Raw genomic sequence first — 16,342 nt, forward strand, 5'->3', positions numbered from 1 at the left:
CTCTCCCCCCTGCCAGCCTCAGCATTTCAAAGTCGCCATCACAAACTGACCTCCCACACCTCTCAAGGCACTAGGTACAGACTGAGCTTCTGGATATGAGAACGTTTGTCTTACTTTCACAGAAGCCAGATCATGTCCTGGGATTTAAATGTCAACAGGCTTTCTCTATGATTCTTCTCCTCTGACCTTGGAGATGGAAAGGTATTGGGTTCTTCTCTTGGTCCCGTCTGAGGGAATGTAGGTCTCTGCCTGCCCCTCCACCCTACCCCTCTCAACCCCCGCCCCGACCGAAGAACGCACCCCAGAGGTCTATACACACACTGGCTTACAGATCTACTCTCCCGGGGCTCTTTGCTCTCCTCAAGAGATGTTTACTCTAAGTAATCTCTTCTCTCACAAGATCATCTGGACTAGAGAGGACTCTGACCAAGTTGGAGCAAAGTCTGAATGGCCTCAGAATTTGGACCTGGATCCGAACCTGGCCGTTAGCACTTTGTAGGCAAGGACCGCATCTCCACACCCCTCACCTAGCTCAGGGCCTGCCAAACAAGTACTCCAATATTTGAGAAGGAACTCAGACTGGTCTCTGGGAAGAGATCTAAGCCATATTGCAGACATTACTTGCAGTGCTGGGACCTGGGTGTCCCCTCCCCCCCCACTGCCACTTCTTAGACACATGATTCAGTCTGCACCAGCCGATCCCAGCGTGTGTCGAGGATCTCCCTATTTCATTTCAAAGTACAGATGAGGTGACGAACAAAGTAGGACTATAAGAAGGTTACCAAAAGAGAAAAGAATATCAGAGGTAAGGGGGAATTTTAAAGAAGGCAAAAGCTCAGGCAAAGCTAATCTGCAAAATGTACGTCCTGACTCGGAGGGGTTGGATACAGGCAGTGCTCCGAGCTCCCAGGCAGCTGGTGAAAAGAAGGAATAATCAATTATGTGATGCACATAAGCCAAAAGTTAAAAACAGCCCAGTTCCTTGGAAGAAGCAAGGCTGTTCCTAGAACTGAAATCCGAAAGGAAGCTGTCCTAGCCGCCTCTCAGCAGTGTAATTTCCATCTAGGAAATAATGACTTCATGGGACGGTCTTGCACCTTGTCTGTCAATGTTGGGCAAACCCTGAACAGTAAAAGAACTGCACAGGAAAAACAATTCTGAGAGGCAAGACACTGTGGTCGGGGGTGTGTCTCCTCAGGTCCCCAGGGGAAGGGTGGCCCCACGTGGCCTTCTTCAACGGCAAGCTCCCCTAACAGCTGGATGGTGGAGTTGAGCTGCTATTTCTGAGTACACAGCGAGCACATCTCCTAAGTCTTTGATTAAGGGACTGGAGCTCATAAAGATCACTTGTCTGAATCACAGATTCCCTGACTTTGTCCAAACTGATGGGTCAAGGCTCTTCTCAGAAGATGATTCTGGTTCTCTCCTGCCTGTGTATTTCATTTACTGTACCCATTTTCCTTAACTCCCAGGGGTGCGGTGGGCCTCAACGGGTCCCAGGAGCTGTGAAGGCCAATGTCAAGGACCACTCTACTGAGGCTCAATTTGCAGACACGAAGGAGACTGGGAGGGAGGAGGGGAGCACAGGCTCTCCAACTTGGGGCCATTGTCCCTGCTGTCTGGGAGACCTAGGACAGGGGCTGCAGTGCCCACGGTCCCTGACTATCCCTGACCACCAGCCACAGAGCCACGGCTCAAGGCACTTGCTCTGTTCAGGCAACCTGACCCAGCCTGCTAGTGGCCAGAGGTCTGAAGTGGCATGAGACAGTCCGCACAATCCTATGTGGAGCTCACTTGAAGTTTACATGTTTTACTAATTTTTTGAGCTGGGTGCAAAAATGTTTACCAAGGAGACAGGAGGTCACTGGACAAAGCCCACGGTCCCACACCTCCAGTGCACTGGCTGTGATGTGATGAAGGCTGGCTGGTTTCCCCCGACCACCCTGAAGCTTAATCACCCAAGCCAGTGCTAGCAACGAGCAGTCTCGGAGGCTGTTGGAAGGACATTCAGGTACGAGGGGTAGCCAAAGCAAGAAAGGCTTGAACCAGGCACAAAAGGGGGGTGGTCCTGTTGGGGGCCCTGGCTTCTCTCAGCCAGCACCCTTTCCCTGCTGAGCCAAAAGTCGCTATGAGCAGGACTCGCCCTGGCCTCTCTCTGCCCAAACTAGCAAAAGGGACCACCTACAATTACTTGCTGTTTTTATTTTGATTCTTGGTTTCTGATTTCTAGTTTCCATTCCTCTTGCCTAAAATCCAGTGCAAATCATCTCAGCAAACACCAAAGGAAAAAAAAAATCAAAACATTCATTGCTTATTTCCTTATTGAAAGACATCTGATGAAACAGGCCCTGGGCGAGGAACCAGCCACTCAGGGTTGAACAGTTTACCTCACTAAATAAACAGGTTGAATGCAGTAGAGACACCAGCTGCACCCACCCCAACAGCCCTTCTTGAAGCCAGCTGTGGGAAGGGCTTCCTTTTCAAGCGATCACCCAAGCCCCCAAGTGCACGCCACTTCAGGCCAAGTTCAGGTCACAGAGGCCAATTCCGAGAGCGGCACTTTGTCCTCCCTGAGGCCTTCCCACTGTGGAGCACACAAGAAGGAAATTATTCCACCAGCTCTTGAACGCCTGAGAATGGCTGAAGGTTTGCATTCCAGCCCTCGGCACAAACATTTCACAGAGCTGCTGCTTTTCACCATTTCTAGAACTCCCCAGCATGGAGGAACCATCCTCCTGTCTACAGGCTGCCCGGGATACAAGGGTTTCCTGGGAGTGGTTAATGTGAAGACTTGAAGCTTTGATAAAGCCCAAGGGGGTTTTGGTCCCAAGCTGATGTGACTTTGTACCTCTAGAGTCCTTTTGGACCAGAATCTGGGTAGGTATTAGAACAGACCTGCAGGTGTGTGGCCTGGTGTCGTGGACTCTGGGCTCAGACGAACTTAGTAGTGCGGCAGATCGCTTCGACGTTTTGTGCCTTGGTTTTCTCACCTGTGAAACGCTGTTAAGCCTTGCACCTACTGTATAGGCTCGATGAGTGTTGGTAAGTCAGTATGTGTTAAAAGACCCTTAAAACAGTGACTGGCACTTAAGTACTAAATAACTGTTTAGTTAATATTAAACATTACTTAATAATGACTGCAATTATTAGGGTTAGTAGTTGAGAACTAGTCTTGTGATTGTCAGATTTTTTTAAAGATTTAGTTATTTATTTGAGAGAGAGAGAGCAGGAGCTGAAGGGCAGAGGCAGAGAGAGAAGCAGGCTCCCCACTGAGCAGGGAGCCCGATGCGGGGCTCGATCCAAGGACTTGGGGATCATGACCTGAGCCAAAGGCAGACACTTAACCGACTGAGCCACCCAGGCGCCCGTGATTGTCAGATTATATGAAAAGTGGAAGAAAAGGTCAAAGCATGAGTGGATGTATTAGAGCAACCTTTTTTCGAAGGAATGTGGGGTGTATTTCTAATGTAATGGTCCTGTGATCTAGGGAAATCAGTCCAAAAGACTGGCTTCTAAATGTCTCCTCTGCTACCAGTTAGTTGACAGAGGACAAATCACTTCACTTTTGAGATTAGTTTCATTGCTCATCAAATTCAAATGATCACCTCTGCCTGTCTGCCCGTCAAGGGAAACTGGGTGTGTGTGGGGGAAACACTTAGAAAACCGTAAAGTGCAAAGTAATGTCGTTTTACACCAGCTCTCCTGGCCGTTGCCCCTCTCTCGAGCAAGCAAAAGGAGGCAAGCGGTTAAAAACTCTCCGTGCCTTCCACACTCCACAGCCCAGATGCCATCCTGGGGGCTGATCTCCGTTCCCAGCTCTCAGAAAGGAGCCCCGCCTCAGGGTCTCTGGCCTTTCCTGATAAGACTCCACAGAAGCCTGACAAGAACAGGCGCCCCTAGCTCCTTACTGCGCTCATACTGCTCACGGCGCGGCCTTCAGGGCCCCAGCCTCCCACCCTCGCCCCGGGTCTGACCTAGCCTTGTCTCCAGCTGATGAAGGAAGAGACAGCAACCTTGCACTTTGGCCAAGCCCACACTTCCTTCATTCCCTCTGACTCCTCCCCAAAGGCCATCCTAGGGCTTCTGACAAGACCCCATTGTGTGGGTAGGACAGGGAGGGCCGCCTGCCAGTTCAGGAAAGGTGGTGCCGCCTTGGGGAGGCCCAAGTCCCTGTCAGCAGCAGTTCAACAAAACTGCAGGTGTCATCACATTCCTGCTCAGGCCTCAAAGTGCAAAACAGCCACAAGCTTCAGGAAAAGAGTGTCTGAGGGAGGCCGGCAAGCATCTGCACAAGGGAGAAAGCCTCTGCGTGGAGCCTGGAGTCCTAGGGTCGGAAGCAGGGGGCCACCTCAAGAAGAAGCTCCACACAGCTGCCAGTTCCTACAGAGTCTCGAGAAGCCTTCGTGCCACAGAACCTTCTGTGGAGTATTATCTCTACTTCATTCGGGAGAGCCCCTGTTTCCTCTCCTATGCCTCTTCCCTGATTTCCACACGAAACCCCCTCACAGGTCTCTAGTGTGCATGGAGGACTGACTGGTCCACAGCAGCTCTTAGCCCTTCACCCCTGAGGCTGCTTAGCTCCTTTGGCTCCCACTTTGTGAACGAGGACAAGGTCTTGCATTCAGTGCCTGGGCGGTCTGTTCAGTGTGCCTGGATTCATACCTAGAAGCTCAGTTTCTAACTTCAGTTCCAGTGAATGGCCTTGAAAAGTCATGTCCGTACTCAAGAGGGGAAACGGGGAGGGATGGGTCAGGGATAATGTGTCCCACTTCCAGCACAGCTGGGCCCAAGAGGGGCTGAACATCGGCAGGAAGACCCCTTTCGGAAGGGTGCTGGTGGGAAGAGCGAGGTCAGATGGGGAAGGGAGGAAGTTGAGGGCTCACATTTCAGGAGTTGCGTATTCGGGGGCCCTCATCCTCATGCCTTCCTTCAGGCGGCTGCAGAAGTCCTCGTCCATCTGCACACCCGGGTATGGAGACCCACCTGCGGGAGACAGTGGGGGAAAGCACAGGGCATGTCATGGCCTCGGGGTGCAGAAGACCACGGGGGAGTGAGTCAGTGTTGGCCTCCTCCGTTTAAATCGATGGCTTAGCACCGAATCCCCAGTGACTGGCATGGCTCTCCCCAGCTAGAAGCGCCGGCCGAGAGGCTCAGCTGACCCTGCCCGCGCCACAGGCTTGCTTGGTCGGGCCTGTGGTGCTGGGTGTCCGATGCCCACAGGCCATGGCCACGGCTACTGTGGTCTGACTGGTCAGGAGGAAGGCTCTCCTCTGCAGAGGCTTCCCCTCGCCCCACGAGGAACTCTATAAAGAAAGCCCGTCATCAGAGACTCCCACCTTGGGTGACGGAGATTCTTTTTAAAACGCCAGTCGACCTGGAATCGGATACTCGTGGATCAATCACACCTCAGTGAGAACGCTTTACGTCACTACTTTCTTGGAAATTCCTCACAGAGCTGGCGCACTAGCTGCTGTGAGGGACCTGAGGGAAAGGGGGCCTGGAGCTCCAGGGTGAGGCCGAACGGGGTGGGAGTCTGGGGCCGGAGTGCGCCCCAGGGGCCCAGACTCTGCCTTCGGCCGGTTTTCCCCTCCAGGAGGCCCACGCAACCTTGCCCGTCGGGGGAGGCGTGACCGGAGCTGGGGGCGACGAAGGCCTCCCGACCTGCCCTGTTGCAGGCCTCGGATCCAGTGTCTCTCAACACTTGTTTGTCTGCACTGTCTGGTGCTTGCTGCTGGTAGGAAGCAGCTGGGAGGCGTGCGGCTCTGGCACTGTGTCACTATGGGGCCACTGCGGACGCCAAGCTGCTTTCAAGGACTGGAAGCAACAGGTGCCTGTCATCGAAAGCAGGGGAATGGTTTTCACACATTACAGGAAACCAGGGATGTTACTGGGTGACTTTTATTTGCTCCGAAAGGCCAATTTTTGGCAAAGTCCAAAAGACTGTTGGCTAGACCCCACGCTGGGAGGCCTCGGAGCGCCAGTGTGGGGCTGCAAGCACATGTGGGCTCGGTGCACGTGTGTGTGCCTGGGGCCTGGAACAGGGCTTCGAGCCACCCATCGCGGATGTTCTAGGAAGCAGAAAAAACACAACCAGTGTTCCCGCTGCTCATCGTATGTAAGCCAGCGTCCAGGGCTAGCTGGGCTAGTATTAGAGCCGCGAGAAAGGCCTCCCCGTAGGCTGAGCTGCGCTTGCTGGGGCCTTTCTGAAGAAATTCTGAGGGGAGGGTGATGCAGGGAGGGAAGGGGCAGGGTGTTAGGAATCGGGGAGTTTGAGGAATTAGGAGAAGGAGCAGAGGAGAGAGGAAGGAGTCAGACCGCTAATGCGATGCCGTGGTGCCCCTCCCCCACCCCGTGTGTGCTGGTACAGGGCGTCCTTCAGGTGCAGGGCACACATGTGTGCACCGCTCCTCGTGTGAGCTGCTACAAGGACCCAGGCGTCCTTTAGAGGCTGATCTCAAGAGTGGGTCTATCCGGAGGACACTTGACAGAGGATGCAGACATTTGGTTCTGGGCCATTTGTTGGATCCCTTCCTTCCCCCCAGATTTACCTAGGGAGAAGATTTCCCACAGCAGTACTCCGTAAGACCACACGTCGCTCTTGGTGCTGTAGATTTTGTCGAAGATAGATTCGGGAGCCATCCACTTCAGAGGAAGTCGAGTCTAGAAAAGGGCAGAGGGGCCTTGAGCAGAAGGACTGGAAAACAAAGCATGTGCAACCCAAGTGCACATGGGGTCACCTCCCAGATAACACTTGGCCCACAAATCATTTCCCAGAGCAGCTATGGTTTCCTAAAATGGAGGAAACCCTTACAACATGCAGGGTCACACCAAAAGAGGGCGGGCAATGTCTGGTGAGCCCCTCCCATGAATCCAGCATGTCCTCACTCCAGGACTCTGGAAGAAACCCTTCTCCCTCAAAAGGCATGTACTCTACGGGGTCCTGGAAAAGAACGATCTGAATTAGGACACATCCTGAAAAATCGATGATTTTCAGGGTTTGGGTTTTGGTGTTTAAGAAGGAGGATTTCGAAAGGCATTCCTACATAAAAAAGACAGGATTTTCAAAGTCATTGAATCAGGGGAGCAGGCGAAGGCACTGGAAGGAAGGAAAGAAGGAAGGAAGGTGACAGATAGCATTTAGGAGACCGTTTGGCTTGTTTTCAAGCGTGCAGACAAATCTTCCTTCTCTTCAGACAGCGGGAGTCCCGGTGGGTTAGGCCTTGCACTGCAGATGGATGGGATTTGACAGGAAGTATGGGATCACAGGGGGTGAGAGAGAGACAGAGAGAGAAGGAAACAGAAGTGGGAGAGGCTGGAAGAGACCGAGATGACAGAAAATGGGGACAGACTTCGCAAATCAGCACTCCTGAGGAAGGTTCGGTGTTTTCCTTTTATAAAAAGAGCCTGTGGAGCAGTAGTTCTCAAAGTCTAGTCCTGGGAACAGCTGTTATCTGCAGCGCCTAGAATCTCGTTCGAAAGGCAGATTCTCAGGCCCCACCCAAGACTCCCTGGGTCAGAGTCTCTGGGGGGTGGAGCTCAGTAAATGACAGCTTAACAAGCCCTCCAGGTGACGTGTGTGCTCGCTCAAGTTTGAGAACTGCTCCCGCGGTAGTCGTCAGCCCCCTCGCTGGACAAGAGAGGACACAGGAGGTCACCCGCAAAGCTGAAAAATAACATTCTGTTCAAAAACAAGCAGGGAAGAGAAGCCAGGGGCCGCCATCAGGGAGATGCGAGGCGGGAAGGCAGGCTCGGGAGGTAAACCATTTCCTCCTCTGCAAGATAAGACTGATACCCTCCCCCACCCTTTCCTGAGATACCCACACCTGCTGAATCCATCACCCGGGTTTATTTGAGGGAAAGAGTCCAGGCTGTTCTTTCCAGCGGTACAGGGAACTCCCACAGGAGTCCAAGGGAGGCGATGATACGGTCTTCCCAGGCCCCCACTGAGCACTTCTCAGGTTAGCAGGCTCTGGCAGTGCGGCCCAAAAGGACAGGTACCCAGCCAGCAACGGGGGAAGAGCAGAACCAGGAGATGGGGGCCTTTCTGAGCCCCACGCAAGGGCTCTCCGGTGCACAGCCCATCGGGGCTGCTCGTCTTCACAGAAAGCACATGATGGTTTTCAGGGAGTGTGTAAATATTTACCAAGGGCTTTGGTCTGCGGTTTACAGACGACAGGGTATAAATGAGTCAAAGAAACATCGCGCTGACTTACATCTCCTTTTCTCACATAATCGGGATTCTTATAAATATCCCGGGCAAGGCCAAAATCGCAGATCTTCACCACATTGTTCTCAGATAAAAGAATATTTCTTGCTGCCAGGTCCCGATGAATGCACTAGAATAAAACAGATGCATAAGGAGTGCATTTCCTTAATCTAATGCACCATTTTCCTGCGTCTTTTCAGTGTCCTTATTCCTCTTAATTGGAGGATCCATTTCACATGACCCTTTACATGAAGGAAGCGACTTCCAAAGCACACGGGGTGACCATAAACACGAAGGCGTTTCTTTACAAATATAACCCCCTCCCCACCCTCCACCCCCTGCCCTGAGGCCCAAAAGCCAAGAAATGCCCCAGTCCGCTTTGCCACTGTTTGGCCCGACAGCATCCTGGTAAACCAAGTTGGCCGTGGATGTCTCCCAGTAAGCAAAACCCCACTGCCCTCACTCCCAGCCTTTAACCCTGAGCTGCCTAGGTCAGATCACTATCGGCTGCAGTGTCGAGGAGCACTCCCCATGGATGAATGAACAGAAGCTCTCCGGGGAGGTTGTGTATTCGGAGATTCTGGCCAGCTTTGAAAATATGCCAGGGGGCAATGTCGAGAATGGTCGCCAGGTTTGTCTAGTCTGAAGCCTGGCGAGGTTTTCCCCTAGAATCCAGTTCCTACTCACTGGTATCCGAGGCTCCTCTGTCCTATCAGGAAAAATTAAGGCACTCGGTGTGGTGTTTACTCTACGTAAGTATAAGCAAACACTAGGAAGAGTGGATTTAGAGCAAAGGTGAGTGTGTCCATATAACGTCCACATGTCCGGGCCTGGCAAAGAAGGAAAGCAGTAAAAGGCAAGGCTGACCTTTCTGGAAGACAAAAACTCCATGCCTCTGGCCACTTGAAAACTGTAAGAAATCAGATCTTCCATAGTGATGGGCTGCTTGTAGAAATCATCAGAATCTGGAAAGCATTAAAACCGTAACTGTTTGTAATGGCTCTTGTTATCCCCCCAAATCCCAGTTTATTGGAACAATGTTAGCAAAACATAAAACCAACAAGTAGATCAGAGTTCATTTTCAAGAGCACTGGAGTTTCAACATGAATATCAGAGATTTTTCCAGGCCTGCAGCCCATTCTACCCAAGCAGGGGGTGGGGGATGATCTTTTTGGACAAAAAGCCCTGAGGGGAGACAATTGCACAGTTCCCTGTCAAAATTAGTAACTCTGTAAATAATCTTAATTCAAATCTTATCTCCTCAGGACATTACCCTTCAAGTCTCCCACGGATGTTTATTAGGGTGATAAATAAGAAAAAAATGTCAGAGATGCACAGTATGTTGTAAAAATATCTCAGACTGTAGGACAGGAAGGAATTAATACCTACCCTCCTCTTCCTCAACATCGCTCAGACTTTTATCTTCCTGAAACCCGGAGCTTGCGAAGCTCTCGCTGCTGGTGACACTATCTAGTCTTTGTTTCTTGTCTTGCTCCAGGTCTGGCTCCATTTTTTCTTTCTTAGGCTCCACGTGTAATGCTGCATCCTTTGAACAGACCGAGAAGGACACAGGAAAGAGTGTTTCAGAACAGCAGTGAGGAATCGAATCCCTCGAGCGGGCAGGCGCCTGAGTTGGGAGAGTGTCCTTGCACAAAGCAGGGGTTAAATCGGTGGCGAGGGCCCTACAGCGCTCAGGTGCCTGGCTCTTCCTGGGGTTCTGTTCGGCTTTGGCTTTCGAGTGGGTTTCGAGAGGGCATCTTAGGCAGGATAAAGAAATATTAACAGTCGCTGGTATTCACTGACTGCTTGTTTGGTGTCAGCCAGGATACTAAGACTCTTAGGTGCATTTTCTCATTTAGTCTTAGTAAGTTTTTTAAAGTAGTTCTTGCTGATACAGGAAGAAATAGGTTCGGAGGAGGAGAGTAATAAAAGTCACATGCAAATAGTAAACGGCAACGCTTGAACCCAGGTTTGGCCAACTCCAGTCCATGCCCTTAACCACTTTTTCCATACCACCCGCCATCTTGTGAAACACCATCTGAATAACAGAAACAAATCCCTAGTGGACTTGGGGCTTCACTTGGCATAATCCCTGTGAGTAATGAGAGAAGGCTATACTTATCGATTTCTCTGGTTTCTTTGGGGAAGGAGAGAACTTGAACATTTCTTTGTCTCCCCTCCATTCAAAACAAAGATCCAGTTTGATCCTAATAAGGGCAGAAACGGCCTTTCATCCTGGACTGGGCATCCAAGCTCTGGTGTGTCATCTGGCTCTTTCATTAACTATGTGATATTGGGCAAATTACCTCCTTTTTGGGGTTTCATTTCCCTCACTGGAAAAGTTCCATCTTGTTATGTTTGGACTCCTAGGAAAGGAGGTGTTGGTTCTGGATGTGCATGTGGAACCGGAAAAGGTTTTTATCATCTTTGGTAATTCACTTAATAACTGTGACACTACAAATTTGACGCGCCCAGTGGCTTCGTGACTGTGTAGTGGCGGAGCGTGGACCTCGGCTCCGTCATGCTAGCTGGCAGTACTGAGGAGCAGCTGTGAGGGGCTGGAGCTCAGCGGTGCTCCTTGATGCACTTGCACGGCTTGGCAGTGCTGGGACCAGCCAGGCTCCACAGGCTTGGCTTTTCCTAGAAATGTCACAAAGGAGAGATCCCCCCACTAGAGGGCGTCGTGGGAGTAAGCAGAGGACAGAGGAGGGAGCCACAGGAGGGACAGCCAGACTCAGGGTTGGGGGGGCTCGCAGGAGCCCTGTAGGGGGGTACGGGGGGCAGGCGGCCTCAGCGTAGACCCCCACTGCCACCCCAGGTGACCTACCTGAGAAGAGGTAAACTATAATTCTTTGTTTCTGCGTCTCCCAGAGGCAGGTAGAGTTGGTTCTGTTCAGTTGGGGACTACAAATGGATTTTTCACAAGCCCCCCCCCCCCTTAGGATACAAGGCAGCAGGGAAAAGGCAATGGCAAGGGTGTGGGGAGGAAAGTGCTCGATGGGTCTGCTCACGGTTCAGCCCAAGACAGCCCATGCTCTCTGCTCTCCGGGGTGCCTTCTTCCTCATCCTCCCAGTGGTCACAGCCTTGGACACGTCTGCAGGGGCCATAATTCAGGCTCCCTCACCCCCTCCTTGACTCCCCATCAATGCTATTGTCAGCTTTGCTTCTTGGTAACCACCAATGTTAAATAAAGGTGGATGTATGGAACTTTCTGGACTCTAGCAGAAGGCAGCTAATTTATTACAAATAGTATTGAGTGATCCTGCTGCATGTCTTTGGGAAACAAAATATTCCATTTCTATTTAGCCTTTCGATTTTTCCTTCACTTTCTATTTATTTATTTATTTATTTATTTATTTATTTATTTATTTATTAAAGATTTTATTTATTTATTTGACAGAGAGAGAGACAGCCAGAGAGAGAGGGAACACAAGCAGGGGGAGTGGGAGAGGAAGAAACAGGTTCATAGCGGAGGAGCCTGATGTGGGGCTCGATCCCACAACGCCGGGATCACGCCCTGAGCTGAAGGCAGACGCCCAACGACTGCGCCACCCAGGCGCCCCTCACTTTCTCTTTATATTCCTTTAGGTTCCAAATATGAAAGACAGCCATGTGTTTTCCATGAAAACACTGAGCTTCACCAACAGGGAGGCGAATCATTAAATATAGCCAGAGGAGGAAGCAGAACCTTCTAAACAAAGGACGCACGAACCCAAACGTTCCATCCTGCCCCAGTCCCTGGGGTATGCTGCCGCCTTAGTTCTTCTTGAAGCCAGTCCAGGACTTCAGGACTGAAGGGACTTTGCACTGCTCCCATCCCGGACCACCACTTTCCCCTTTTTCTTATGGTGTTTCCCCCCCTCCCGCCCCCACCCTGCCTTCCTTATCCAATGTAATGCACCGAAAACCTTCGCAAGGGTTGTCAAGAGAGCGGGGCTTTTTTCTCCCAGACTTCACCTCTGGGTACATGAGTGTCCTTAAGCCAATCACTTGACTTTTCTGGGCACATCTGTAATGTGAGAGAGCGAACTAGCTGATCACAAAGGTCGTTTCCAGATTCAAGATTTTTTTTTTAAGTAATCTCTACCCCCAACATGGGGCTTGAACTCAGGACCCCAAGATAAAGAGTTGCATGCCCTACCGACTAGCCAGTCAGGTGCCCCTTCAGCTTTAAGATTCTAACTATTGGAGGGCATGCTTTAAAATTGGAGAACAATATTCATGTTTCCAAGTCTGGTAGACCACCTGTGTCTTTGGTTGGGTCAAAGTTGGAGGGATGAGAGAATTGGCCAGCTGTCCAGTGGTTTTTATTTGTATGTCCCATGAATACTCTTGTCCATGTGAGAGATGGCTGTGATTCTTGGATGTGTGGCACTTTACCCATCACACAGGTTGTATAGATCAGTGGCATTAGGTTGGACTCTACCAATCTTCCCCTCGCGGTGGGTCAATAATGACAATAGTTACTGTTTCTGGAGTGCTTAACTCAGTGAAAAATGTGATTCCCTCAACAACGCCATGAGTTCGGTTCTGTTATTACCTCCATTTAGTAAAGGAGGGAACTGAGACCAAGACATTGAGTAACTTGGGCAAGGGCCCAGATTTTGAGTGACAGAGACAGGATTTAAACCCAGGACGTCTGATTCTGGAGTCTGTGTGTTGAATCACCACACTGCATAGACTCACAACCAGCACTGCTGATTGTCAGGTAATAACGTCGAGTCATTGCGCCCCAAGCAGCTCCAGCCCAGAGGACACAACACTGGTGGGATGGGTCACACTGGCAAAGTTTTATTAAACCCTCTCCATTCAGTGATCTCTGCCTTCAGGACTTAAACCTACATGTTCCTTTTGTTATGTGGCTTTATTTTAGTGGGTAAGGCCGGTTCTGTGTGTGCGCAGGGCTGACATGGGTGGTGAGGGTCTGGGGAAGGTGGAGTAAAGGGCATAGCAAGAGGAGAAAATAATTTCTCTGGCCCCGTCACTGGCTTCGTGTTCGCTGCAAAGTCACTCAGTTGATTGAGTCCTTAATTTCTCTAGTAAATGTAGACAATTATACTTGTTATCATCTTCTTTAAAGAAACAAGTAACTAAGTGATTTGTGTGGGTATCTGTGTACATTATGGAAAGAGAGAAAGAAAGAAAATGATCAAGATGCTTGCATAGGTCGGTACACAGATGGCTCGTAAATTTTAACCTCTAATTGCTGCTGCGTATACTGGGATTACATAGTCTCTGCACTGCCCACAAAAAGTGTGATGTAGTGCCATGGAAGGACAAAGCAGAGACTGGGTTTTAAGATTGGTCATTAATAGAAGAAAAAGTACAGGTTTCTCTTGCTTTATGCTGCTATAGCCTAAACCTCCCCCCCAAAGTTCCTTACCTTGTTGAGAAAGAATAAGTCCCGTTTGCTCTTGAGGTAGTTGGACAGATTTCCGTATTTGCAATATTCGACGATCACCATCAGGGGCCCTGTACGCAGAACAGATGGTTTATCACTTGTCAATTCGCAAGGGTAATGGAGAAGCAGGCAGCCTACGGCTGGGTCTCTAGGACTCTGCTTGGGGCCTCCTAGCCCTTAGCTGATTTCTGTACCCACTGCTACTCGAACAGGAGGTAGGTCTTCCCAACTACCCTTCATCTCTACTACTTTTGATGACCTTGGAAAACATTGATGCGCACAGGTCTTTTGCCCCATTCTTTCTGGCTTAAGCAGCGATCACACATCTATACCCAAGTGCTAACCTTGCCACAGGGGAAGACAGACAGGTCTTCAGGGACATGCTGGAGCCCTGAGTCATAACCGCAGCCCTGCCCCGGCCACTTGCCCCAGCGGGGAAAACCTGTCTGAAGGGAAGGGCCCTTCTGGTTGTGCCTCACATCCCCTCCTCCTAGGATCACACCAGAAGTGACTCCTTCCTTTATGGGACGCTTCGAGGAAGGCTCGCCCTTCTATCCATTACCTTAGCTCTGGCCACACTCCTTCCAAGCCATCCTGAGGGAAAAATGCTCTCCACTTGACCCAGAGCTCATGGAAAGAGGTCTCAAAGGGAATCCTTCTCTTTAGAACATCTCAATTAACTGTACAGGGAAGGCATTTCTAGGATGGAGCGCCTTTCCATAAATGGACAAATTGTTTCCTCTGGACCTACTGAGAGGCCTTTTTTTCAGGAGGTGAGGAGGAGGAATGGGGAGAAGGAGCGCTATGTCCAACTCTGCTCTCGGCATATGAACAGGGAGAGGGAGCAGGCCCTCCTTCTCGTTTACCTCCTTGCTTGGTACAGGCTCCCAGCAGGTTGACTACATTCAGATGGTGGCCAATGTGGGTCAAGATCTTGAGCTCAGTCATCAGAGCTTTGTACTCGCTGGCTGTGGCCCCCTCTGTGTGAGAAACAAGGAAGAGTCAGGGCGACAGGACAATGGGGCTCTTTCCGCTGGAGGCGGCATTCCTGCCCTCCATGTTTGCCAATGCTCAGCCGGTTGCTTCATTGACTTCCCCACATTCTGCAGAAAGGCCCCGTCTCCAGACTGTTTTCATTACTCCCTCCCTCCTGAGCCAACATCCTTTTGATTACAGTAAGGCCCAGAAGCAGTAGTGGGGTTAGTCACTGGGCATTTCCTCTTGGTGGACCTGGTCTGCTTAGCAATGCGCTGACTCAGAGCTGGGCACCTCGTGAAGGCGCCTTCCAAAGGCTTCCGCTCGGCAGAACCAGGCGCAGCAAGAACCTTCCAGACAGGGGATGTGCCCACACCTCCCCTCTTTTTCTCACTTTCCCCTCTTTGAAGAGTTACAAAGAAGGAGCACCAGGGGTCTGCAAGAGTGGAATGGCCACGTCTGTAAACATCTTTGCACTGTGTTGTTTTCTCCCTATAACCTTTTCCTCCCTGGGGTCTGCAGGGTTATCTCGAGCTGTAAGGGTCCATAAGCATCTGACTTCAACTCCATTCGCAGAGATAAACAACATCACTCTAAGATTTAGCAGAGTCCAAAGCCTAAATTAAGTTAGTTCTGTTTGTTTCCTCTCTTTCTTTTTTTGGTGGTGGTGGGGAGGGGAAGCGTCTTTCTTATTGGTTAATTTATAAGGCATTTACAAAATTTAAGAAATAAAGTCCTATAATCTTGTTGTAAAATATTCCAACAATACGATGTATACAGAGTAAAAAGTGAAAGCCACTCCAACCACTTACCTCCCTAGACTTTCTTCTATGTATTTATAAACATATATACCCACTTAAAGACCTTCTTGTTTTGTTTGCATAGATGGAATCCTCTCTATTTTTTTGAATTTGCTTTTTTTTCATATGTCAGAGACTTTTTCCATTCTTGTTAGTTGATTAATAGCATTCTTGACATTTGAACTGTCTCCAGTGTGTGTGTGTGTGTGTGTGTGTGTGTGTGTGTGTTGCCATCACGAATAATGCTGTAGTGGAGAGCCAATGTGTGGTCTTTGCACACATATGCAAGTGTTTCTGTAGAGCAGGCTGGGAAATGGCCACAGCACGTGCGAGCTATTTCATAAGCACAAATCATTTTTAAATTATTTTTCAAGTAATAACCAGATAAACTCTAGAAGCTTTCCAACGGGGTTGAGATTGGCTCACAGTAGATGCTCAACAAATATTTGTTAGAAAAATAAACACCATGAATACTCTCCTCATCTCAGACATGGGCAGGAGGCCCAAAAAGGTTAAAGGTTCTGCTCAAGGGCACTTTGAAAGAGCTTCTGACTCATGGCCTGTGTCTGACATTCTGTCTTTTCAATTTCTCTTAGAAACAGATGGCCAACCAATTCAAGCAAGAAAGCTGAATGAAGATGGTTTTTACGAATTTTATATAGTGGGTGATTTGGCAATCTTTTAAAAATCAAGGCTCATGGCTTTAAAAAGAGAAGCATTTATAAAGATACCGCACACGCTATTTCTGTATTAAAAATTTTCAAGTCAGCATCGCCCCCTCAAACTCCTCAGTCCCTTTATGCTTCTATGCCCCTTTGGCACAGAGGAAAAAAGCCAGGCTCTCTTGCTCGGATTGCTCCGTTTCCAGGCAGGTGTTATCTTGGATCCGCAGTAGGCCGGCATGGGCCGCAGGCCCACCTCTCCGGGAGATGGTGTATCGTAGGAAGCAGGGAAATGGG

The 16,342-nt window shown here is 50.0% G+C and overlaps 2 protein-coding genes across 6 annotated transcripts in view; one reads left to right on the forward strand and one right to left on the reverse strand.

Annotated features, from left to right (window-relative positions):
* PAN3 (poly(A) specific ribonuclease subunit PAN3) overlaps positions 1-16,342 on the forward strand; it is a 233,257-nt gene that overhangs the window by 144,402 nt on the left and 72,513 nt on the right. The gene's annotated exons all lie outside the window — the stretch shown is intronic.
* FLT1 (fms related receptor tyrosine kinase 1) overlaps positions 1-16,342 on the reverse strand; it is a 171,051-nt gene that overhangs the window by 11,780 nt on the left and 142,929 nt on the right. The window contains exons 19-25 of the mRNA XM_040621859.1: positions 14,475-14,588; positions 13,591-13,679; positions 9,596-9,752; positions 9,074-9,171; positions 8,214-8,336; positions 6,549-6,660; positions 4,884-4,983 (exon numbers count right to left, since the gene is read on the reverse strand). Of these exons, the coding sequence (XP_040477793.1) occupies positions 4,884-4,983; positions 6,549-6,660; positions 8,214-8,336; positions 9,074-9,171; positions 9,596-9,752; positions 13,591-13,679; positions 14,475-14,588 (793 nt within the window). The remainder of the gene's footprint in view (positions 1-4,883; positions 4,984-6,548; positions 6,661-8,213; positions 8,337-9,073; positions 9,172-9,595; positions 9,753-13,590; positions 13,680-14,474; positions 14,589-16,342) is intronic.

This window comes from Ursus maritimus, unplaced genomic scaffold (genome assembly GCF_017311325.1).
Source record: "Ursus maritimus isolate PB19 unplaced genomic scaffold, ASM1731132v1 scaffold_10, whole genome shotgun sequence".
Lineage (NCBI taxonomy): Eukaryota > Metazoa > Chordata > Mammalia > Carnivora > Ursidae > Ursus > Ursus maritimus.